This window comes from Calonectris borealis, chromosome 1, assembly GCF_964195595.1.
Source record: "Calonectris borealis chromosome 1, bCalBor7.hap1.2, whole genome shotgun sequence".
NCBI classification, from domain to species: Eukaryota; Metazoa; Chordata; class Aves; order Procellariiformes; family Procellariidae; genus Calonectris; species Calonectris borealis.
Window position 1 is genome coordinate 81668977 of NC_134312.1, and position 26093 is coordinate 81695069.

The 26093-nt window shown below is 38.8% G+C and overlaps 1 protein-coding gene across 5 annotated transcripts in view; it reads left to right on the forward strand.

Moving 5' to 3' along the window:
• The window catches only part of CCDC91 (coiled-coil domain containing 91), a 171461-nt gene that overhangs the window by 32766 nt on the left and 112602 nt on the right, over nt 1-26093 (forward strand). For 3 of the 5 annotated variants that reach the window (XM_075162664.1, XM_075162673.1, XM_075162682.1), the window contains 3 exons: nt 6843-7000; nt 13108-13296; nt 15292-15396. In XM_075162664.1, coding sequence (XP_075018765.1) covers nt 6843-7000; nt 13108-13296; nt 15292-15396 — 452 coding nt within the window. Of the gene's footprint in view, nt 1-6842; nt 7001-11602; nt 11737-12634; nt 12790-13107; nt 13297-15291; nt 15397-26093 lie in introns of those variants that run through there. The other 2 variants (XM_075162690.1, XM_075162696.1) reach the window with 2 other exon arrangements.

The window sequence follows — 26093 nt, forward strand, 5'->3', positions numbered from 1 at the left end:
TAGTAGTAGAAACGCATTGTTATGCAACCTAATAAAAATAAGGTTTTAAGGGCAATGTTAGTTTGCAATTCAGTAAGTGTGTACTGGAATATTGAAGTGCCTACTTTTTTTTATTTATTTGTTTTAGGTTTTTTTTTTCTTCCTGAAGAAGAGATGTACAAACTGTCAAATTTCTTGCACTTCTGTAGGTGCCAAGTTGTGTACCTTTATGCCTGTAAGGAGGATCTTGAAATTTAGCACTGTGCCTGCATGTTAACAGATTCTGGTGTTATCTCTGCTTTTCTACGGTTATCAATAATATGTCTGTTGCTTATAGTGAATAGTAGGAACAGGATCTGGGTCTTTACATGCTGTGTCAGTGTTTCATTCTGGCAGGAATTCTTCTCTGGACATCAGAAGGAGCTCATGTAATGGAGCAGATAGAAAAACCAAGCAGATGTTCACCAAAGAAGGACTGTTTTGGCTGAGATGAATCTTATCTGTTATCTTATCTAAGTAAAATAAAAGTTGTTTAAAAAAAAAAAAAGACAAAACAAAACAGGGTTGAGAGATGCTTTTTCAGTGAAATTAAGACAGAATTCCCATCTGGGAATGGGTTGGAAGTGCAGTCTGAGCAGGCGTTTCTGATTCAAGCTGTGCGGATTCAGAATGATTTTGTTTACAGGTGTTAGGTGAGACCAGATTCATGGTAGTGTTAACTGTGGATGAGGTGGAGATTTTTTTTTTGAGATTTATTTTGTGAGGAAATGAGGCTTATGCTATTGCTTTCAGTCTGTGTTCTCCCGTTATAGATTTTGAATATGTTGCTTAGTTTTAGTGAAATGTTTATAGTCTCAGTTAATTACACTTCTCCTTTTTATAATCAGGAACTGAGTAATGATAGAGCTTGACCTGGTGCTTCACCAGAGAAAAGGAACCAGTCACTGTAGATTCTATAGAAGCTGTCTGATGTTGAAACAAATTTGGAGATTTAGAAGAGCTATAGCCTATAGCTACCATCTAGGACCATGGGAAATGACGGAACTAAAAGGGGACAAGAACACAACTGTATGGAAGCCTAACGTATAAACTTTTTAATTTCACTGTTTGACATCACCTAGGTTACCTGCATTTGTTTAATGGAAATGTAATCTGTTCAGTCTCTGAGCTGGAGAGCTGTTCAGATGCCCAAAAGCTTAGTTCATCTTTCAGGGTGAGCTTAAGTAGCTGCTTTATGTCCATCAGTTGTACTAAGAGTCTGCTGACTGTAATGCTCACGTAGCCATGTAAGTTTACATGTCTTAATGTGGAGCCATATTGCATTCCCAAGTTTCATTGGTTTGGCTGCTTACAGGGTAACACTTTTCTTTAATTTTCTTCTATCCTTTGGCCACATACATTAGAAAAATTTTTAGTTTTTATATGTGGCCTCCAGTCTGTATTGATCCAAGGTTATTTTACTTATTAATTCTTGGCTGAAACATTATTTCTGCACTTCCTGGAGCAAAGGTATGTCAGAGGAGCTCTATTTATTTGTTTATTTATTAAGTTATTTTGGGAATCTTTTCTATGCTTTGTGTCATGTCAATATGCTTACTTTCTGTAAGATCTGGAGGTAGCATATATAATTTTGAAGCTCTTGATTTACCTTTTGGATTAATTTGTCTAAGTTTTATGTTTGGTCTGATAGTGAGAATGCCTACTTGAATAACAGAACATCCTCCAAATTACTGGAGAAGATTTTTCTCCTTGTTCTAATATTCTTTCATTAATGCTGCAGATGGACTGTATGTATGCAGAGCCTATTTTTCATTTTTCAACTAAGAACTCAGTATTTCTGATGGTCTTGTTTGCAGCGTTGAAAGAACAGATGTTTTAAAATCTATACAATATGAGATGGGGTGATCTGTACTAGTGTGCAGACATGTAAGCAGACGTCTGCATGGCTTGAAAGGTGCTGTTTTCAGCTGTTGTGTTGAAATGGTTGTTTTCAGTTGTTTCTTTTCACAGTAAGTTTTGGTTTTCTGCAGAATACTAACATCTTGACTTGGGAGGGGCAGTGGAGGGGTAGGAAATAGTGGTAGGAAACTAATATATCCCTAAGGAGGTTGGAGGAAACTGGTTTCATTCCTTGCCATGATTGGACAGGGTTCAAAGGTCTTTGTTGATAATGGTATACAGCCTCATTTAACTCTTGTTTTTCGTTTGCTAACATTTCCATTACCTGGGGTATGCTTGCTTTGAAAATGAGTCATACAACTTTTCAGATTTGACTATCTAGAATTTACATATGGTTAAAAGATTGTCTTTTTGCATGTTTATTAGATTACATACCACCTCCTCTCTCTTTCCCTTACAGTTGCCAAACTGCTTTAAAAGGCAGTCATACCGACTGAGTATTTTGGCAGTTTTCTGGAAACCAATTTCTTTAAAACAAACAAACAAGCAAAAAAACCCTCCAAAAAAACCCCACAAAACCACACCAAAACTGATGGGAATGTGTTCTCAGTTTTCTTATGTTGTGTAGTCATTGAATACTGAAAGATTTGTTTCTGAGGTTCAACTAAATGGTTGCAGTGTTGTAAACTTTTGGTAGCTGTATATAAGTTTTACTTAAATAAGAAGTTCCATATGGCCTTAGATTTAAGATGTTGGAATAGTATATGTAATTACTTATTTTCTAGAATAGTTTGGCTTTGGAAGAATAGAACATGGGGAAGATCTTTCTGCTGTGAACGATAAGAAATCATCTTGAAAGCACGTCAGAGTGGTTTTTCTTCCTCTCTGTATGTTGATGTACCGCTGTAAACTGGTATGTGTGGAGAAGCAGCCAAGTGTTTTCTATTGATAGGAGGACATTCATACTCATTGAAGTCAACAGACAAATTGCTATCAACTTCAGCGCTATGTAGACATTTACCTGTTGATCCTAATTCTAGTTAAACTTTTGGAATTAACACTGAGTTATTTTTGCTTATTTTTGAAGTCTGTATTCCCCAACAGGTATGCACCTCATTCTGGTGAATCAGTGATCTGCAAATACAGTGATTAAAAGTGTTGTTTTTAGAAGGGAAAAATTGCTAAGGAAACTACTAAAACTCCTACAGCTTTGCAGATGCTATGCATGCCATCTGAGACTCTTGCAACATTTATTATGGAAATATTGGGTGTCAATTGATATCTATTAATGTATCCCTCCACTCATTCTTTAAGCAATTTAACCCTTTCTAATATCCATTTACATTGAGATAAAAGCAGTGTAAGTACAGGAAATACTTTGTCTATTTTGAATTAAATTTATAGTTGTTGCTTTTTGTTTCACAGGGAAAGATGATTTTTTTTTTTTAACGGATTCTGTTCTTTCATAAATTGTTTTCCACTGACAATGATAGGTTAATTTTATTGGGTGTTTGTTACTTATGTGTTTTAGAATGCATTTGACATATTTTGTTGTGTGCCAGTTTTCTGTGTATTGGCAAAAGTAAATTGGTTTATGTCTGTAAATACAGTAATAATGCTTATTCAGCATTATACAGGCTGTAGATCCCTGTGTTCTAGCTCTGACATTACAGTTGACAGAAATTCCTGCCTTGTAGAATACAGTTTCCTGTCTCTTACAGTTGTGCTTGAGCAACCATATGTGGGGCTGGGATTTAAGCAGATCACTGAAATTTGGACACACAAAACCAGTCTTAAACTTTCTCTCTGAATGTTACTTTTAACTGAAAATGTTCAGTGATACAATTTACAGTGTATACAGTATAATTTAAAGGGTCATTGAATTGTATCATCGAAGACATGGGTAGTTGAGGATGGAAATCTAGTTTTTGTTTCTTGGGGTTTTTATTTTTGATAACCAAAATCTACATGTAGGGGAACTGTGCTGCAGGTAGTTGCCACGTTCTACAAAAGTATGTCAAAGAATTATTACATGGTCTTTTGCTCAGATCCCTGCTGACATCTCTTAATTGCTGGATATAAATAACATCCAATTAGTAAATGTTACCCGTTTATTTTTTCAGTGGTGTATTTCATATCTAATGTCTTCATTCTGAAGCTCAAAAGTATACGACTCAATGTGGAATGTTGATTTAACAGTTCATGTTCATCCACTTGGTTTTGTTTTCAGAATTTCCGATCCCCCAGTGATTTTAATAATTGTTTGAGCTTCATTACTAGGATAAATATATAGAATTTTTCTTGCGTGAGCAAGATTGTAGGCTGTTACTGATCTCTGCTTGTGTTAACAAACTGCATGGTTTTGTCAGTTCTTACATACAAACCTACGATAGAGTATTCTCAATATTGGGAAGTCAAAGGTTCAGAAATGATCAGTTTTTTGTTTTGTTTTTTTTTTTTTTTTCCAGTACAGTTCTGGCAATAACTTATATCTGTATCTTATTTCAACCTTCTTGGGCATATGACTTTTGATATACCTGTAATTGAGTACATGCTACTTTTCTAGTCCAGTCAGGCAGTTTTTTCAGAGGCAAATTTTTGTTTCAGGTGTTCTGAAACTGTTCCATTATGATAACTAAGGTATGATAAGCAGGAATGATTGAGGGCTCGTCTTCATAAGCGAATTTTGAGCTGAACTAAAATGCTAATGCAATTTCACCAGTATATACACAAGAGGAATGAATTAAGAGAGCTTGCATTACAGACATAGCACATGTAATTCTAGGAATGTCTAATTTATGAATCTTTAACATTGCTGAAAGTGAAAAGAAGGTTTTGTAAAAAAAAATGTTTGACTGATACCTTTGAGAGTTGCTGCCTTTTCTTGTCTTCTGCAAGGTCATGTATTTAGTTGAATAATTTTAAACCACAGTGTTCAGAGGTGGTCACCAGTTGTTGCTCCTCATTTCCTAGGCTTTATTTTGACAACTTAAGAGGTGGGTTTTTTGTTTCTGTTTTTTCTTCCCCCTCAAAATGCTAAGCATTCATTACTATAACTGAAAGCTCAATTTGATTGTAGAAGGTTCCACATAAAACTGTATTATCTTAAAAATGAAGTCTTATGTCTAGTATTGGATACCCTAAAATGTGTTAATACCTTATGCTTTAATCCCTGTAAGTCTCCATTCCTCATCTGTATTCAGACTCAGTTTCTTTTTTTACTTTTGTGATATGCGGGAACTACGCCTATACTATGGTGATCATTACCAAAGAATGAACACTAACACCACAGTGATCAGTGTCACGCTAGGTTTTTCCTTGTGAGTTGACAGTTTTAGTCAGAGAAATAGCTTGTCTGCTCAGACAGAATTGCCTGGCACATTATTTTGGTTGGCTTTCCATCTGTTGGAAATTGATTTCAAACTGAAATTCAGGGTATTAAGTGATAGCATAAAACTGAGACTTTATTGGTGTTTTTTTTTTTTTGCAGCAAAAAGGTGATCTTCTCTGTCATCTCACTATCATTTGTTCAGAGTAAGTAATGGTTAGGAAGCTGCCTTTATGTAAGCAGACATTTGGAAGAGTAGGGGAGAGATGAATAGAATACTTAGGTGGGTTTCACAGATATCTTATGGTCCATAAAGGAAGCTTAAAAAGTCCCATTTCCAATTCTGGAGAACTGTTAGAGATGCAGTTGTGTCCCAGTCCTGTTTTGTTTTGTCCTGGTTACCTAAACTGGTTCCTGTTCTGGTTGCTGTCCTATAGGCTTTTCATCCAAGTTTCCATTTTTCTGCTCAGCTGTGGGTTTTTTTTTTCCCCCATGTGTCCAAATCTACTATTGCTGCAGTTAGCATCCTGATATTTTTCTGTCTTGTAGTCTATTTTCTTTCTTCTTTTTCTTAGATGAGGTTTGCATGTTCCTCTATGAATCCCAGAACTGGGAGATGAAGAAGATGGGACACAGAGCACCTGGATTCAAGGATTTGTGTGTCCTTTTGGATGCCCTTAGGCCAGTGTATACACTTATTTGTGCTATGTGTGCGTACTTGTCCAGTTTAAACAGTGATACTGAGAGGCTGAGCCTTGCTCTGGGATAGTGGCATCTTTTATATTTTACCAGATTTGTAACGATAATGTGAGTTGCTTTTTCTAAAGCAATTGGATATACTTTTTTGTCTACTGCAAAGGCATACACGTAGCTGACAATGTCAAAGTTTGCAGGACTTTGCTGTTAAATTAAAAATGTATGCAAAGCTTTCTCTTCTCCTTTCTTTTTATTTAGTTTGTGTCTGAATTTTTCATAAAAGTGCTCAGGTTTCTATTGTGCTGGGTTGATAATGATGATTCACTGTTCAGGATTTTTATGGCATAACTGGAAATTGCTATGGAAGAGCTCTCACTCCGGTATTAATTACACTTAAGTTTTATTAGCTAGAGAGTTATTTACTTTGCTATCTTTTGATCTCTTATAAGATGTAAAACTGCTTTTATCATGTGTCTTGGTAAACTGTTTGTATATGTTTTCTAAGACAGCTGAAGATTTTTTTTACCTTTAAAATTTATAAAACTTAGGAAACTGTAAGTATGGTTTTACAGTTGACTGAAACTGATTAAAGATCATGCTGAAGCTGAAAGGTTATGTGAGTGGAAAGAGACAAAAGTTAAAGCTGCTGCTTCTGATGGCAGTTGTCTTGTGAAAACTTTGTGTGAGTTACAAGTCTAAATTTAGTGTGACTGCAATTTTAAATATCCCTAAGTTGGTAGTACTCAAAAATACAGGAACTTTGTATGGAATTATTCTTCAGTGGAATTAGATTGTAAGAGGTATATAACCTTACATTAGTATGACTATACCTGTTGCTACTGTGATGGGTTTTCCTAGGTGTAGATTTCAGAAGCAGAATTAATTTTTTAATGCCTCTTCATATTGTGTGTGTGTTTTCTGTTTTTATTTCTTGCATTAGTATCTGAAGTCCATACATCTCCTGACGTTCTGCTGGAGCACTCTGTGCCTTCTTCCTGCCTGGTTCCTTCTGACTCATTCACTTTATCAAATGATAATGTGGCAACAGCTATTCAAACAGCCAACAATGTTATAAACCCATCTGTTCTTGAAGAACAGGTAAAACCACAATTTTTGTATTTCGGTATGGGAACTTGATGTATTCAATATCTTAGCATTGTATCTTTTCTGTGCAAATTTAGATTGAATTGCCTTTTAAGAGCAAAAGGTGGTCCTTGGATTTCTGTGATACAGACTTTGAAGTAAAATAATTTTTAAATTATGTTTAAATCCTATAACTGGGAGACACCATACTACTTTGGTATGGACTGCCAGAGAGATAAGTGTGTTAAAGGGTTCTTAAAAGTTAAAGGCGTGCTGATAGTGCTAGGCATGAAAGTAGGAAACAATAGCATGAAGGTTCTCTAAAAAGATGTGTTACTGTTAAAGCTGTAAAGATTATGGCTGTACATACATGTCATACTTGTATGTTTTCTCAAGTGGCTTTAGGATTAGAGAATTAATGTTTAATTTTTACTTAATTATAATTCAATTAATTCCAGTTTTATTTTTTATTTTATTATGTTTTGCTTTATTTTTGTTCCCCCATTACTTTTAAAGTGTTTTGGTGTTTTTTTTTTTTTGGTGTGATCTGATGGCGTCCTAGTTGTGTGATCTTGATCTCTCCTTGTGGCTGCAATACTGCTGAGAGCTGATCTTAGCTTCTTTTTTGGGGGTGAAAGTGTTTAGTTTTTGACTAAACAATTAGGTGAGCAAGGGAGGGAAAAGAATTTCTGCCTGGAGATTAGCACAAGAATGCAAGATTGCTGTGGACGAGAATTAAATAGATTTACCCTCCCAAGTGAATTTTTATTGCCATTGATTGCAGTGACACCTGTTTGAACAAGTTTATTGATTGTAAAGTTCCTTGTTTCAGCATGTATAGTAGTATAAACTTGAATTAGAAAGTGCTCTTGTTTTTCTCTGAACCAATCAATATTTTGGGCTAGTTTGTGACCCTCCCATTTCCAGCACTTACTTGGTTTATTATTCTTCAGTAGTCTCATCAAGTCCTAGAGCTACTCATGTTGAAAGTTGAATTTCATGATTAAGTCTGACCATTTCTGGTCAGACCACCATAATCTTACCATTTAAAAGCATTTCTCTAGAGCTATTTAAACAACGTGTACAAAATACTTGTTTTGATTAAACTGACTTTTATTGTTTTTCCTTTGAGCAGCATCTGTATGTTCACACTTTCAGAAAGACTGTGGCTAGTATAGCTCCAATAGTTCAGTCTTAGTAATGAATTAGTTACTATTTTGTATTTGTTTCCAGCCTAATGTTATGGAGAAAGCCTATAAAAAGTGAAGAAGAGATGTGCCGAGATGCAAATAATACTTAAGCGTTTTTCTTAGAAATCCAAAAGTTGTGGGTGTTTTTTTTTTTTTTTTCCTTGAGAGGGGTGTGTGTTTACTTTGTTTTTTGACTGATGCCAACTAGGGTCATTTTCTGTGTTGAAAGCTCTTCATCTCCCCTTCTGACAATGTTTTGATAAGTAAATTCCTATTACTGGCAGGATGATCAAAATATGCTTTTCTTCTATGACTTAGTCGCCATCACGGAAACATGGTGGGATGAGTCGCACGATTGGAGTGCTGCAATGGACGGCTATAAGCTTTTCAGAAGGAACAGGCGAGGAAGGAGAGGCGGTGGAGTAGCCCTGTATGTTAGGGAATGCTTCGACTGTCTAGAGCTCGATGGTAGTGATGACGAGGTCGAGTGCTTGTGGGTAAGGATGAGGGGGAAGGCCAACAAGGCAGATATCCTGCTGGGGGTCTGTTATAGACCACCTAGCCAGGACGAGGAGGCAGACGAAATATTCTACCAGAAGCTGGCAGAAGTCTCCCAGTCGCTAGCCCTTGTTCTCGTGGGGGACTTCAACTTTCCGGATGTCTGCTGGAAATACCACACGGCAGAGAGGAAGCAGTCGAGGAGGTTCCTGGAGTGTGTGGAGGATAACTTCCTGACGCAGCTGGTAAGCGAGCCCACCAGGGGAGATGCCTCGCTTGACCTGCTGTTCACGAACAGAGAAGGGCTGGTGGGAGATGTGGTGGTCGGAGGCCGGCTTGGGCTTAGCGACCATGAAATGGTAGAATTTTCGATACTTGGTGAAGTAAAGAGGGGGGCCAGCAAAACTGCTACCATGGACTTCCGGCGGGCGGACTTTGGCCTGCTCAGGACACTGGTCGAGAGGGTCCCTTGGGAGACAGTCCTGAAGGGCAAAGGGGTCCAGGAAGGCTGGACGTTCTTCAAGAAGGAAGTCTTAAAGGCGCAGGAGCGGGCTGTCCCCATGTGTCGAAAGAAGAACGGGCGGGGAAGGCGACCGGCCTGGCTGAACGGGGAGCTCTGGCTGGGACTCAGGGAAAAAAGGAGAGTTTATCACTTGTGGAAGAAGGGTCAGGCAACTCAGGAAGAGTACAGGGATCGCGTTAGGTCGTGCAGAGAGGAAATTAGAAAGGCAAAAGCCAGGCTAGAACTCAACCTGGCCACTGTCGTGAGAGACAACAAAAAATGCTTTTATAAGTATGTTAATGACAAAAGGAGAGCCAAGGGGAATCTCCATCCTCTATTGGATGCGGGGGGGAACGTTGCCACCAAGGACGAGGAAAAGGCTGAGGTACTCAACGCCTTCTTTGCCTCAGTCTTTAGTAGTCAGAGTGGTTATCCTCAGGGTACTCAGCCCCCTGAGCTGGAAGACGGGGACGACGAGCAGGATAAACCCCCCATAATTCAAGAGGATGAAGTTAATGACCTGCTATGCCACCTGGACGTTCACAAGTCTATGGGGCCGGATGGGATCCACCCGAGGGTACTGAGGGAGCTGGCGGAGGAGCTTGCCGAGCCGCTCTCCATCATTTACCAGCAGTCCTGGTTAACTGGGGAGGTCCCGGACGACTGGAGGCTCGCCAATGTGACTCCCATCTACAAGAAGGGCCGGAGGGAGGATCCGGGGAACTACAGACCGGTCAGCCTGACCTCGGTGCCGGGGAAGATCATGGAGCGGTTCATTTTGAGGGCGCTCACGAGCCATGTCCGGGACAACCAGGGGATCAGGCCCAGCCAGCACGGGTTCATGGAAGGCAGGTCCTGCTTGACCAACCTGATCTCCTTCTATGACCAGGTGACCCGCCTAGTGGATGAGGGAAAGGCAGTGGATGTGGTCTACTTGGACTTCAGTAAGGCCTTTGACACTGTCTCCCACAGCATTCTCCTAGAGAAGCTGGCGGCTCACGGCCTAGACAGGTGCACTCTTCGCTGGGTAAAAAACTGGCTGGACGGCCGAGCCCAGAGAGTTGTGGTCAATGGAGTTAAATCCAGTTGGCGGCCGGTCACGAGCGGTGTTCCCCAGGGCTCAGTACTGGGGCCGGTCCTGTTCAATATCTTCATCAATGATCTGGACGAGGGGATCGAGTGCTCCCTCAGTAAGTTTGCAGACGACACCAAGTTGGGCGGGAGTGTTGATCTGCTGGAGGGTAGGAAGGCTCTGCAGAGGGACCTGGACAGGCTGGATCGATGGGCCGAGGCCAACTGTATGAGATTCAACAAGGCCAAGTGCCGGGTCCTGCACTTCGGCCACAACAACCCCAGGCAACGCTACAGGCTTGGGGAAGAGTGGCTGGAAAGCTGCTCAGTGGAAAAGGACCTGGGGGTACTGGTTGACAGCCGGCTGAACATGAGCCGGCAGTGTGCTCAGGTGGCCAAGAAGGCCAACAGCATCCTGGCCTGTATCAGAAATAGTGTGGCCATCAGGAGCAGGGAGGTGATCGTGCCCCTGTACTCGGCACTGGTGAGGCCGCACCTCGAATACTGTGTTCAGTTTTGGGCCCCTCACTACAAGAAGGACATGGAGGTGCTGGAGCGCGTCCAGAGGAGGGCAACGAAGCTGGTGAAGGGCCTGGAGCACAAGTCTTATGAGGAGCGGCTGAGGGAACTGGGGTTGTTTAGTCTGGAGAAGAGGAGGCTGAGGGGAGACCTCATCGCGCTCTACAACTACCTGAAAGGAGGTTGTAGCGAGGTGGGTGTTGGTCTCTTCTCCCAAGTAACAAGCGATAGGACAAGAGGAAATGGCCTCAAGTTGCGCCAAGGGAGGTTTAGATTGAACATTAGGAAAAATTTCTTTACTGAAAGAGTGGTCAGGCCTTGGAACAGGCTGCCCAGGGAAGTGGTGGAGTCACCATCCCTGGAGGTATTTAAAAGACGTGTAGATGAGGCCCTTAGGGACATGGTGTAGTGGGCATGGTGGTGTTGGGTTGACGGTTGGACACGATGATCTTAGAGGTCTTTTCCAACCTGTATGATTCTATGATTGATTCTATGATTGATTCAGCCACAACAGATCCTATGCTTTTTGATTTTGGCTAACGGTGAAATGTGAATAAGCTGTATCCTTTCTTGTTTGAGCTAGGCCAGCAACTTTAACTTGTGTGCTCTCTGGAAAGAGCACTTTGGATATTCCAGAATACTAAGGCTTAGGTGTATTTTTTAAAACTAAAAAGTAATTTGGTTAGGTAATCTTACTAATAATAAGAAATATACTTTGTTACTTCTGAATAATTATGTGTGCAAATTCTAGTTGTAGGCCATGTTTCAGTCTTTCTCATCTTGTTCTGGTCAGCTACTGACAGACCCATGGTTCCATAAACACTCTTTTTAATGCAGGAAATAATACAAACTAAAGAATACAACATTAGCAGGTGTTACGAAAGGGAGAAGGGCAGCTGAGAGGAGGTCTTTAACATTATTTTGAAATGGAGATCAAACTTGGCACTTTTGGATAAAGCTAAAGGAAAATGGTGGGTATAAAACTATAATAAAATATTCTTACACCTGTTAGAGGAGGATGTTAGGAGAACTGTATTCTTCTATAATTGTGTCTCCGGAGCCTCTTGAGGTTTCATGTTAAAAGAACTCAGCTTTTCAGGTTCCAACATCACAATTTTTGGCAGTGCCAGGCTCTTATTTTGAGTAGTTCTCAGAAGTAGAATTAGCCCATCTAGGTTCTCTTTGCTTCTTACAGAAGGGGAATTCAGAGCACAAACTGCAGGTTTTTTTCTGGCTGTTTTGTCTACTGGATTTTACGTATCCATGTACAGTCAAGATCTCAGCTATTTTTGTTTTTAGTTTCTTTGCATCCTTCAAGAGATACTTATTTATTGAAAAGTCAATCTATTATTTGAGTGTTTGGAATAAAAGGTGTTAAGGGAATGGATTAAATCAGATCAGTCAAGCATCTCTTAATAAACACATTGAGATGTTCCTTTCACCACTGCTCCCCAAATCTCAAGTACTCTTGGCTTTCAAATTATTGTTGGAAATGTGGCAGCTGAAATTAATTTACCAGCTTTTTCCTTTGAAGTTCCTTTGCTGCAATATAAATAAGGTTTTGCAGCTTTTTTTTTTTTTTAAGAAGAAAAAAAAGCTTTGGCTTTTGGTAATTATACCACAAAATATTTTAAACCTCACTTAATTTATTTTTGTGCTTTTCTGAAAATACAGGCTTATTATCAGTGTGTCATCTGTTTTGGGTTGTGTAGTCTAGAAGCCTCCGTTTCAGTTTTTGTAGTTCTACAGTTCACTGAAATAGCATTAACTAAATGTTGTAGATGTGTCCCAATTACTCTTATTCTGTTGGTCTAGCCTCAAGATAAGATACTTGTTTTAGCACAAAAAATTTGTATTCTCTTTCCATAGCTACTGTTTGCAGTCTGCATCGAGTGAAAACATGGAGTGACTAATCCAAGGAGAGTTTATTTCCCTGTAAGCCTGATGCTTTGAGACAGATGATTCAGTTTCACTTCTGTTTATTTTCACCTCTTTTGAGTATTTTGACCTCATTGGAAATTGAGGTATCTGTGCCATCCTCCTTCTTAAAGCCTTCTCCTAAAGTATTCTTGAAAAGCAGTCAAGGAGATTGGAGGGATTGATGTGAATCCATCTAGAATTACTAGCTACTGCTCCATTGTTGGAGCTTTCTTTTTGGCCAGCACATCCTACATATGAGAGTGTGCATGGCCAATTTCAGGGAAGTGTGGTTTCAAAAAAATAACCTTGGTATTTACAGTTCTTAAGTTCTGTAATGTCATCTGGAAATAAAATTTGACTTGACTGGAATGTTAAATTCCCTTTACCATTTCCTTTACTGTTTTGTTTCTCATATGAATTAGGTTCAAGCAGATGTTCCAGTTGCCTCTGTGAATGTAATTGAAGACAAGACTTTAGTTACATCAACCATTGCTTTGGTTGATGCTGAGACACAGAGGATGAATGAACCGAAGAGCTACCTTCAACAAGCTGTTGCAAACCTAGAAACCAAGCTTTGCACTGCTGAAGAAGAAAAATTAAAAATTAAAAAGGTATGAATAATTTTTTAATGAAAATGTTTGGCATTTATATAGGATTTAAATATAGTGGGAGCTGGTACAGATTTGTGATGCATTTTTTGTAGAAATTAGCCAAATTCCAGAGAAATTGGTCAAATTTAGCCAAAATACTCCCCCCCCATGTCTGGTGTCTATTTTAGGCTGAATTTTTCTAAAGTTTCAGGGGGAAAAAAAAAAATTTTCCTGAAGGGGAAAAAAAAAAAAGACAGGTTTTCTTAGCATGGAACCATGTGGTTAGAAGGTATAGTGGTTCCCCCATGGAGGAGGGGGAGTGAGTGTGTGATCACTGAAGTTGAAAGTGCCTTTGGCTATCTTTGTGAACATAACACATAACACTTTTTTCTTTTTTTTTTTTTTTTCCCCTGGGAGCTCTGGTAACTAAATTCTTCGTATTCTTTCCGACCTGAATATGGTAGAGTACCAAGCAGGCCTATGCCTGTAGTTATGTGTCTAAGTTAGCAAAAGGTCACTGAGGCATGGGAGAGTAAGTTTAATTTCTGCTATTCTTAATACTGTTCCTTGATAGCTATCAAGGTGTGCTAGGGAAGGAGGAAATGGCTTGATGGAAATGAAAATGAGGATGAGTAACTATAACCAAAAATGAGGAGGCCTGGAATGGATTGATTTTACTAGGAATTAAGTGTATAGAGGAGGGCTGGAAGGGAAGCATAAATGCAGACTGTAAGAAGGTTGACAGCTAGGCTCTGAATTGAAGAAGTGTTGCACAATCAGTTTCTATCTCTACAGTTGAATCAAAGACTTTGAATCTCAAGAACTGTTTTTATTATTTCATCCAAAAGCAGGATTGAACTAAGCAGACCTGCTCTTTCTGTCCTCCTTATGACCCTCTCAGTTGTGCCTTTGTTTAAATAGTTGTACAGTGATCTGGCAGGTCATTTGTTTCTATGCTGGCTTCCTGCATGGCTGCAGAAATAGTTGTTCTTGAGCAACTGAAAGGGTGCCAACAGCTTATGTATAGTAGGAATGAGTTTGGTAGGAGCAACAGCTGCATAAAGAAAAAATAAAAATCTTTAGCTCTTTGTATAGCAAATAATTTTGAAGTTTATTGTCAGTAGTGTCATTCTCCTTCCTGTCTATTGGTTCATGTTGGGCAGGCTTCTAGACTGGCTCTCCACGAGATCACAGAATATTTTAAAAATTGTATTCATTTTGGAGATGTAGGTAGAGATCATTAGGGTTGTATGTAATGGGATTTCTGCCTTTTTAGTGAAACTATTTGCTAAAAGTACATTTAGTATGCTACTTTTCAAATGCAGAAAGACAGAACAAGCTGTTAAAAATATGGAAATAATTAAAATGGAATAGAACAGTTCCAGTTGGAAGAGACCTATAACAATCATCGGGTCCAACTGCCTGAGCACTTCAGGGCTGACCAAAAGTTAAAGCATTATTCATTATTATTAAGGGCATTGTCAAAATGCCTCTTAAACACTGACAGGCTTGGGGCATCGACCATCTCTCTAGGAAGCCTGTTCCAGTGTTTGGCCACCCTCTCAGTAAAGAAATGTTTCCTAATGTCAAGTCTGAACCTCCCCTGATGCAGCTTTGAACCATTCCCACACATCCAGGCTCTGGATCCCAGAGAGAAGAGATCAGCACCTCCCTCTCCACTTCCCCTCCTCAGGAAGCTGTAGATAGCAATGGAGTTGCCCCTCAATCTCCTTTTCTCCAAACTAGGCAAACCCAGTCACCTTAGCCGCTTCTCATAGGACATGCCTTTCAGGACGTGCCTTTGATTTTAGATACCTCCTACTTCTTGAAAATATTGTCTCAATTTAAAGAGTGCAATCAGAGTTTTCTTGCACAGCCCTTTATCTCTGTGTATATTATGATAGGAAATGTCATAGCCTTTAGAAATGAAATTAGTTGGAATGATTAACTGAATCTGTATTTTCACAATTCGCAAACGTTTGTAAATTCACTTATTTTATTTTGTAAACTTTATAGGAATTAGAATATTTACTGGAAAAACATAGTATTCTAGAAATGGATTTCTTGAAGGAAAAAAAAGAAAAAGTAATTTCACATCAAGATCATTACAAGATGCTCCAGGTAATTTCCTTCTTACTTTTTTCCAGGAGGGTTTTGTATAGAGTATATTTACGTCCAGCAAATACTCTGTTAAGTATCTACAGGCCTGCTCCAAAGCCTTCTGAATTTAAAGAATTTCTAAAGTTTTTAGATCAGAGCCTGACTTTTTATGTAGTGGGAATATAGGTTTAATAGCCTACTTGCATAAGTACATTATTGTAACTTGTATCACTCATCCTTATTATGATTTATTTCATTCAGACAAAAAGAAAAACACTTAGCACAGTAGCTGTGTGTTTAGCAGTATGACTTAGCATGTTCTAGAGTAGCTATGGCCAATTATTTGTAAAGTATTGAATATGGAATAGTTTGTGTTGCATAATAAAAATCCGTAAAATGTAGTTAGATGCTGGACAATGGAATTAAAATTGCTTCATTGCAAAAATCAACATTGTTCATTAAGTATACGTGTGAAGTCTCACATACAAGACAAATTTTTCATTGAAGTTTTCAGTCGTCTTCCACTGTTGTAGTAGGACAAACTAAATATTATAGACTTACAACATTTCAAAAGTTTCTTGTTGGTAATTCAGCTTCACTTAATTTTTTTTGCTGCTGTGGATGGTTTTTAAGTAGCTACTGCATTGTTTCCCATTTGTACATAAGGGTTGCTGTAATAGTTTGTATTGAATTCTAGGCTGCAGTACTTCCTAGAACTTATGGTAATATAATAATCTAATATTTTTTTTTTGTTTATGTGTGTAACATACTCAATGAAAGAAATGTTTGCTTAGCTATGTTATAAAAATAAGTTTTGCTTAAAAACTTTCTGATTTATGGAGTATCATACTGGCTAAAGTTAACAATCATCATAAAGTCCTGACAATAGAATTAGTGGATTTTATTTTTTAATACTTTCACGATGCTCTTCAAGCAGAAGTATTTAAGTAGTGGAAATGTTACTGAGGTTTGCAACTATCCATCTGTCTGTATCATACCTCTTTGAGTCAGGTACTACAGTTTTCAAGAATGGCAATGAAAGGATCATAACCTTTAACTTACTTTGTAGAAAAACTCATGTACTTCCTCTTGTTGTCTTCTGGATATATCCAGAATCAAATCAGAGGAGAAAAGCGAGTCATGCTTCTAAGGGCTGACAGTTAAAATTACTTTCGTGAAACTTGAATATTGGATGCCTTCTGTGAGTACAGCTTTTAATGCCAATTCCTTTTGTCTTTCTCCTTTGGCTCCTACAACACTAGGGTCAATACCTGTGGCCACACACTGAGTAAATCTGGCAGCTATGCAGTACAGATGTCTGTCTCACTAGCATTTCTTTTTCGAGTAGAAACAGCTGGTTATTAGTGTTTTTGACTTGAAAAGCTTAAAAGCAGACTATAGTGGTGACTCTGGCATAGCTTTGGGAACTCTCAGGATAAGACTTCCAACTGAACTGATTCTGACATCCTAAGCTGTAGGTGTGCATTGATTTAATTCCTCTTAAATTAAATTTCTATTTTAATATTTGTGTATAATATGTAAAACAAGTGTCTCATGAGATGGTTCTAACTGCTTTTTACATGAACATGCATTATTTCATGCACCTTTTTATTTACTAATTAACTAAATTCTGGCACTTGTGACATAGGGAATTCTCAAAAGTGGTTTGGAGGTAATAGAGTCAGTCAGTTAGTCAGATCTTTACCAAGGTGATACTTAGATTAGACTCCCTTCTTTTTTTGTGAAGTTATTGTGCTTAGTTCTGAGAGAAGATTTCATTAATCTGTGTCAACTAAGCCAATAATTCTTTTTTTTTTTTTCATCTTTTCCTATTGATTTCTGCCTCAGTCAAGGGTGACAGTTATGTTACCACAGTTTTGTTGTCACAAAATTGTTTCAATAAAATATGCTTTCAGGTTTTTTGATATAAAAAAATATTTTGAAAGACAACATAGGAACATAAAACATATTACAGATGTTTTCTGAGTTGGGTTAGCATGCTGATGAAGTGAATTGTGTTCTGGACTAGTCACAAACTTTCTTTATCCTAGCTGTGAAAAAAGCCTTATACTTAATTTGGTAGTACTGAAAATGGAAGAATTGAAGAGGAGTGATAATCGCTGCTCCTAATCGGGGGCGGGGGCAGAATTCCAAGTCTTTGGTATAGTGTTAGCATTTAACCAATGGATGACAATGGAGTGTTGCCACATTTATGCTTGTGTAAAAGAGAAAAGTAAAAAGTTCTGTGTTTTGTCTAAATAAAATTGGCTTTAAAAAAATCAAGACTGAACAGATTGTGTAGTATTTTCACATTCTTAATGTTGTTTCCATATGTTACTACAACAACAGAGACGGTAAAGGGCGGCAGTGGGTTCATAAATAGAATAAGCAAATTGCTATTAACTAGTATTATAGAGTTGTTTGGATATTTAATGCAATGGTCTCTTTGAGATCTTGAATTCATACAAGCTGGTAAAATTAGAGTTATGATTCCCACATTCCTGCTTCAGTGTTTGTAGTATTTAAGAGGCAGAATAACATACTGTAATTCTAACTTCTTTGCATACAAAATGTAGCTGAGTTAAAATTGCTGTGGGAAGTGTAATTTTAGTTTTCTTGACTGGTGTGCAGTGTTGCAAACATAAAGTTGCATAAATGCAATTTTAGCCTTATAATACCTTGCTTATTTAGACAGGAAGGAAACGGGTGCAAATGTATGTCTGATTTTTATATTTTTTTTGTCGGTATGTCAGTCTTATTTTTTTCCCTTTTTTTGACCACATAGTCATATATATATTCACCTCAACTCTTAACACCTCAGCTCTTCTCTAAATGTGAGGTGCTGCATATTTTCAAGACATTTAGTGCTAGTAGGTAATACATGTTTTTTACTATAATGCAGAATTAGTGGTCATTTTAATCCTATAAATCTAAAATTTTGCTGCAGCCCCATTGCAATATGTTGTAGAAATGAATAAATGCTGCATTTTAAAACTACCAAACCCTAATTTGTAATATAGTGAAAAAACATCAATAGCGAAATGAATACTCCTCTTTAGTAGGTGATGTTCTCTTATTTGCAAATCAGAGAGGGAACATTTAATTTGAGAAGGGAGAATAGTGCCTGGGTTCTAGCGCTATGAGTAGGAACTTAATTCTTTGGACAGATTGTTTAGCTGATAAGACTTCTGATGTTTGGTCTGTCTACAGACAACTGTTTTTGATGATTCACTAAGAACTGGATCATACTTTTCCCCTGCTATTTCTTTGATTTACCACACAGTCGCATTTGAAGTAATACTGCATCGCTGCTGGAAAATTCTAGTTGCGGTTATACGTACTTTTTCCCATCATCGACCCTTTCTGGAAGTTAAGGAGGCTGTTTTCTTAAAGAACAATATAGTTGGTGTGGTGCGATCCTTCTTTTTGAAATAGATTCTTTTTTCTTTTGCCAGCTGTCATCTATTCTTCTAATTTAACGAATCTATAGTTGTTTTGAAAGCACCAAAAATGTTTTCTTTTGGAATCCTTTGTTTCTGTTCCGCCTTTGTTTAGGGAATGTCTTTTAAATTTTTATTGAAAAAGTGACTTCAATGTGCTTATTTTATTTAGCAATATTCCTGTTGTTGCAAAAAGTCATGATTAAAAATGAATTAGCTTAGTACTATAATTTCATTTTTTACACACAAAAATATCATTCAAAAGCAGGTCAGATAGACTCCCTGTTTAAATGATGTAAGAGAGGAAGTTTATAGTGAAGAAAACATTGACAGATCAGTACATAATGATCCAAAGAAACTTCACTAGGACATGCAGTAACACCTAGTGGGATTAAATGGCCTGGTAACCTAAGTACAGTCATTCCTGGTATTAGATGTTGTTTCGTTTATTTATTTCTGTAACTGTTGATGTTTGGGGAATTTTTCATTTGAGTACCTGTGCAGATGTCACAATAAATTATAAAGCTTCAAATTATGAGGAAAAGACTTTAAGTGCAGTTCAGTAAAGACAGGAAAAGGTAAACTTGAGATTTTGGGCTAGTTTCTTCCCTCCTAATTCTGAGGGATGAGTTTATTTTTATTCTGATTAATATTGCCTGTTTTTTTTTTCTTTTTTTTACATATTGGACCCATATATCACACACATTCATATAAAATAGTATGCATACTTCATTGTGTCTGTCTCCTTGTTTTTGGAGATGATGCTTCAAAACTTTAAAATACTTTAGGTATATAAGAATTAAAACTTTATATTAATGCTAGATTCATCATACAATTTTGCCTTTGAATTAAGTAGAATTGTACAAATAGTGAATTTGATGTACTTATAATTTAGGACTGAACATAATATGAATCTCAAATTGCACCTCATACATGTAAAAATGTGCTTGTATTCATAAAGTGTTGAAAAAGAAATGTTAAATAGTATGGCTTAATGTGATTATACCTGATTTTATGTGTATGGATCCTTCTGATTTTTTTCCTCTTTCTTTTAGTATTTAACATGATGTGTCCTAACTGTTGCCCCCACACTTCATGGAGTTTCTTGCTTTCAGAATTGAATTAAGCCTCATAATATTTCATAATGTATCTTAAAATCTTTGATTTTAGATTCAAACAATGGCATAGTAATCTCAATATGAATGAAATAAATGACTGAATAAGTAAATACTAGCTCTAGTGATTACATGCTCAACTTTCTGTAAAGAAAAGAATTTCTCTTGGAGAGTTGGCATTACATTTTTGCAATTCCAAGAACAAGAAACAAGGTAACTAATTCTGTCTTGATGATAGCAAAATTCAGTTTTGCAATGATGAAGAAAATGTTCCAGAAGTAAGTAGGGATGTTGGTTGCTGAGAAGGGTAAAGCAGCTTTGGAGAGTTGTGGCTTTGAGGGCTGAAAGTTCAGTGGTGTTCCAAGAAGGGGGAGGAGGACAGCAGTTAAAAGTGAATAGAACGTACTAATAGGGATTGAGGAGCGGGAAGTTAATTGTAGATATCACCCCTCCTCACTACTCCCAATGTGATCTTGTCCAAGGGCTAGTACTTCTTCTGAGGGACCTTGTCCTATAACAGTGATGCCATGTGGTGCTGATCTGGACACAGAATGGCTGGTGTGCGTAGGATACAGATGACTGTGAGTTAGGGGTAACTCTTCTGGTTTGCACCTTTCCTAAGTCACCTCTTCCTTCCCAGTTCCCTGCATCATTGGATTTTTGCCCCCTCCTCTTTCTCTGCTTTTATTCCTTCTTCTGTTTCCCACTTATTCCTGATCTTGCCTACCTAACCGTAGCCCTTCTGTGCCTTCCATCTGCCTTTACCTCTTCCTTTCTTCTCCAGTTGACAACTGGGGAGTGTAATTTTGCCTCTAATATGGGTACTTCCCAGCATTTGAGAGAATTAAAAACTGGGCTCTCTAACTTCCCCAGCCTCTGTTTTGTTGTTGATACAGGAATGCTGTCCATTTCTAGCCAGTGCTAGACCTACAATATGTGATCCATCAGCTGTCCATATTGTGAGGAGTCTCAGTGGCTGATACCTGAGGACACATGAGAGAAATCTGAAATGCACATCTTCCTTGAATAATAGGCCTGTTCATGTTGTCAATAGGAAGGTGTCAAAGTTTGCTTATTTGGAATGAACACAGATGATCCCAGAGAGAAAGCTTCCTTTCTGGAAGACCCCTGTGTTGTGCTTTTAATGTGCATAAGCAATCCTGGCCTTGTATGAATGTTCATTTCCTAAAGTAATTTCAAGAAGCAGTCTTGCAGTTGGATATCTAGCAAAACAAGCTCTTGGAAGCACTTGCAGTTGAAGTGACAGGGTGAAATGGTCATGTTTCCTTATGCTAATTGGCCATATGATGAATAAATTTTGTAGCCTGTATTGGAAGATATAACTTTCTATGGAGGAAGTATTCCCTGTGTGTTAATACTCTAGTAAATATAGTGTACCTCCATGCAAACAGATATGTCTTTATCCTGTTTGGATTAAGAGACCAGTTTTTCTATTTGGGGGTGTTGCAAATGAGTGGTTTAGAGGCCGCTTAAAGAATCACCATCAAAGGAATTAGCAGAAAGTGACTTTAATAGAGTTTTATAAAGGTGCGACTTAACAGAGTTCGATGGCAAGGTCCACTCTATTACTTACTACACGGATGAAACATGTAAAGAAAAATCGTGTTGTGTCTAAGGGCTTATATCTTAGGCATTATATGTGTTTAGCAGCAGTCTAGGGTTCATTCACAGTTTTAGCAGTGCTCAATCATTAACTAATATTTACAAAGTAAATTTTAGTAGAGTCTACTGCAATCACGACTTAATTACAGGTTATGCTTACTATTATCTCACACACACAGAGACAGAAATATATAGAGACAAATGTAAAAAAGGTACCTGTTAAAAATTCCCCTCGAGTTCGGTGAAGAAATATTCACGTAGAATGTCTTGGCATTTCTCAATGGGCGAGGGTTGAGCCTCGAGAAGTGAAGAGTTTCAGCCCAGGTCCTGTTGAACGATGGGCCTCCGAATATTGTTGGCTCAAGACGTTGCAAACTCTGAGAGGCGTCCCACTCAGAGGGAGATGCTGGGCGCAGCCCGCTGCGGTCCCGGAGAGCTCCAAGGGTCTCACTTAGAACCACCGTTTATAGGTTCACAAGATGATGGCTTTAGTCATCTGTAAATTTCCATCCTGGCCACAGTCCCAGGTGGTAATTACTAGAAAATTCTCAAGGTTTCAGTGTTGTTCCACTTGAGATACGACTCAGATAAGATGACACCTGGGCGTGGCAGTAGGAGTACGTTCCCAGCCTCAGCTATGCAGAGTTTCTGATACGGTCAGGGAGCACTCAACCGCCAGACTCAGTACACCAAGGCTGAGGTTTCATGGGAATTTCTGAGATCAACAAGCGGCCCAGGAGGGGGGGAGAAATTCCACCACCACAGGGGGATAGCTCTTGGGAGAAAAAAAAAGATGATAGTGATGGAAGATAACATCCAAGAATTTGTTGCCATTATGCTGAACCTAAAATAAAGTACAGCATGAGTAATTGTGATCTTTCTTCAAACTGCAGTTCACCTTTGAAATTAATTTTGTGTCATTTTGACTGCAAAGGTTATCTCCATTCCAGAGAAACTGATGAAGCAGAGGCTGACCGATTTACTTCTGTATGCAAGCTAAGTAGATCTTGATGTGTTTGTTACAACAAATCTGTGAACTTGGTAATTGAAAGGAAGAAATTATTTATGCTTTTCTGAGATATTTTTCCCCCCAACATCTCTATACGAATTTAAGAGAAAAGTTATTCTTTTTCTTTACTGAAACATGATAGTGTATAAGAATGCTTATAGCAAAAGAAAGCATAGCTGTAGCCTGTTTGGTGCTACAGTTTCAATTAGATTTTAAATAATTTCACTTTAACTTCAGTTCAGGTTGCGGAAGGAGGGTTGAAAGTATGGACTCAACCGTAGATTGTGAAACAGATTTTCTCTTCTTGAGCTGGCTCTGGAGATTGAGGGGTGACTGACATATCTGGATCGTGTAAACAGCAAAAATACCATACTGTTTTTCTGTCTTTCCTATTTCTGTTTCTCAACTATTGAAGGAGGTTAAACATAACTGCTTCTATGCTTGCACACTACCTGTGTTGAACTGGTTTAATGACTATTTCAGTTTTGCCATGCGTGGGCACTAGAAATAACGTAAGCAATTTTAATATAATCTACCTGGGATTTTAAATGGGAATTGATGAACTAATTCACATAAGAATCTTCATAAATCTCAGATTTGAAAATGTCTTGTATTTCTTAACAGAAACTAGAGACTTACAGTTGATTCAGAGTCTTGGCCTGGAGTAAATGATATCCGGTGTATTGCTGTGATCGACTGCTGCTTTTGATTGCAACTTTAGCAGTAAAGCACATATGAAAAGCTCAGTGCTACTTTGTTTAATTAATAAATATCAGTCAAAAGGTTAGTGACTCACAGAAAATGTGATGGTATTTGACAGTTATGTTAATGTTATATTTTTGCTATGATGCTTTATAGTGAGCTCTTTGCTTCCCCTATATATCAGTTCTTAGTTTGAAAAATACTATTCTAAAAATAATTGTGATAAAGTAGAAAAATTCCATCTAAAACATTTATTTCATTCACAGAATCATTGCAGTTGGAAGAGACCTCTTGAGATACGTTTTCCCACAACATTCTTGCCTCTAAATTGGAGAGATACGGATTTGATGGATGGACTATTAGATGGATAAGGAATTGGCCAATGGCTGTATCCAAAGAGTTACAGTCAACAGCTCAATGTCCAAATGGAAACCTGTAACAAGTGGTTGCCCCTCAAGGGTCCGTACTAGGACCAATACTATTTAATATCTTCATTAATGACATAGTGGGATTGAGTGCAACCTCAGCAAGTTTGCGGTTGACACCAAGCTGAGTGGTGTAGTCAATACACTAGTGGACTAATTGTCCACCATTGCCCACAGGTTCTTCTCTGCAAAACTGCTTTCCTGCCATTTGACCCTCAGTGAGTACTGGTGCATGGGGTTATTCCTGCCTAGGTGCAGGACTTAGCATTTCCCTTTGTTAAACTCTAGCCTGCCAAGGACCCACTGAATGCCAGGGTGATCAGGTGTATCACCAACTCCTCACGGTTTGTATCATCTGCAGACTTGCTGAGAGTGCATTCTGCCCCATCATCCAGGTCATTAAAGAAGAGGTTAGACAGAATTGGCCCCAGTATCGACCCATGGGATACACCACTTGTCACCAGGTGGACTTTCTGCCACTGATCATAACCTTCTGAACACAGGCATTCAGCCAGTTTGAAGTCTACCTCACTGTCCACTTATCTAACCCATACTTTGTGAGCTTGTCTCTAAGGATGTTATGGGAGATAGTGTCAAAAGCCTTGCTAAAGTAGAGATAAGCAACATCCACTCTTATCATAGAAGGTTATCAGGTTGGTTAAGCATGATTTTCCCTTTGTAAATCCATGCTGACTACACCCCCTTGTATTTCATGTGTCTGGAAATGGTTTCTAGGATCAGTTGCTCCATCACCTTGGGACTGAGGTGAGGCTGATGGGCCTGTACTTCCCCAGATCATCTTTCCTGCCCTTCTTGAGGATAGGCATGACATTTGCTTTCTTCCAGTCCTCGGGAACCTCCCCTGATTGCCATGATCTTTTGAAGATGATTGAGAGTGGCCTTACAATGACATCAGCCAGCTCCCTCAGCACTTGTGGCTGCATCCTGTTAAGGCACAATGGACTTGTTTAAGTCCACTTTGTTTTGTGTTCCCTAACCTTATTGTCTTCCACTGAGGGTTTAAGTCTTTCTTTTTCCAGACTTTCCGTTGGGTCTCAGGGACCTGGGATTCCAGTCTTACCAGTAAAAACTGAGGCAAAGAAGGCATTTTTCATGTCCTTTGTTGTCAGGGCCCATGCAGCGGGTTTGTCTTTTCCGCAGTCTTCCTTCAGCTGTAAAAACACTTGTGGAGTCCTTTCTTGTAGCCCTTCACGTCCCTAACCAGATTCAAAACCAGGTGGGCTTTGGTTTTCCTAACCCCATTTCTACATGCTTGGAAAGCAGCTCTGTTCCTCCTGGGTCCTGCTTCCTGCTCCTGCTTCCACATCCTGTACACTTCCTTTTTATGACAGAGTTTAGTGAGGAGCTTCTTGTTCATGCATGCAGTCCTCCTCCTGCCTTTGCTTGATTTCCTGCTTGTTATGATGGACCATTCTTGAGCTTGGAGGAGATAATCCTTGAATAGCAACCGGCTCTCTTGGAGCCCTCTTTCTAGGGTTGTATCCCATGGGATTCTTCCAAGCAGACCCCCAAAGAGACCAAAGTCTTCTCTCCTGAAGTCCAATGTTGTGATCCTGCTTTTTGCCCTGCTCCTTCCCTGAACTCCACCATCTCATGGTCACTGCAGCCAATGCAGGCTGCCACTGACCTTCACATCCCTGGACAGTCCTTCCATGTTTTTAAGTATCAGGTCCAACAGAGTGCCTCAGAGATTGCTCCTCAGTTACCCGTGTTAGGAAGTTGTTATCAATGTGCCCCAGGAATCTCCTGGATTGCTTGTGCCCTGCTGTGTTGTCTCTCCAGCAAATACTGGGGTGGATATCGTCCCCCATGAGGACCGGGGCCTGTGAATGTGGGGCTTCTTCCCATTGTCTGAAGAAGGACTCATCTACATCATCTTCCTGTAGACTGTCTGGTCTATAGCAGGCAGATGCAGCAATGTCCACTATGCTGGTATGCCTGCTAATCCTGACCCATAGGTTCTTGACTGATCACCTACCCCAAAACAGAGCTCCATGCATTCCAACTCCTCTCTCACATAAAAAGGCAACACCCTGGTCTTTCCTTCCAGAAAAGTGCGTTTATGATTCTGGAAGAGGTGTTCTGCAGGAGATTGGAAACAGGTCTTGGAGGTAGGTGCTTTTTGTGGCTGGAGTACTAGAAAATGTATGTTTTCTTACAAAACTAATATATGACTTACATCCTGTTAAATAGCATCTTCTAAGAAAATATTTAGGTTGGTTTTAGGTGCAGACATAGAGGAGACAGAATGCTAATAACGAAAAATAGGTGTGAAAAAAAGTTATCTACTGTACCTGCAACTAAATTTATAAATGAGATTCCAGGAAATTTCACAGGTCACAGCAGGGTTTAAATTATGGAACACTGAAAATGGGGGATTTCA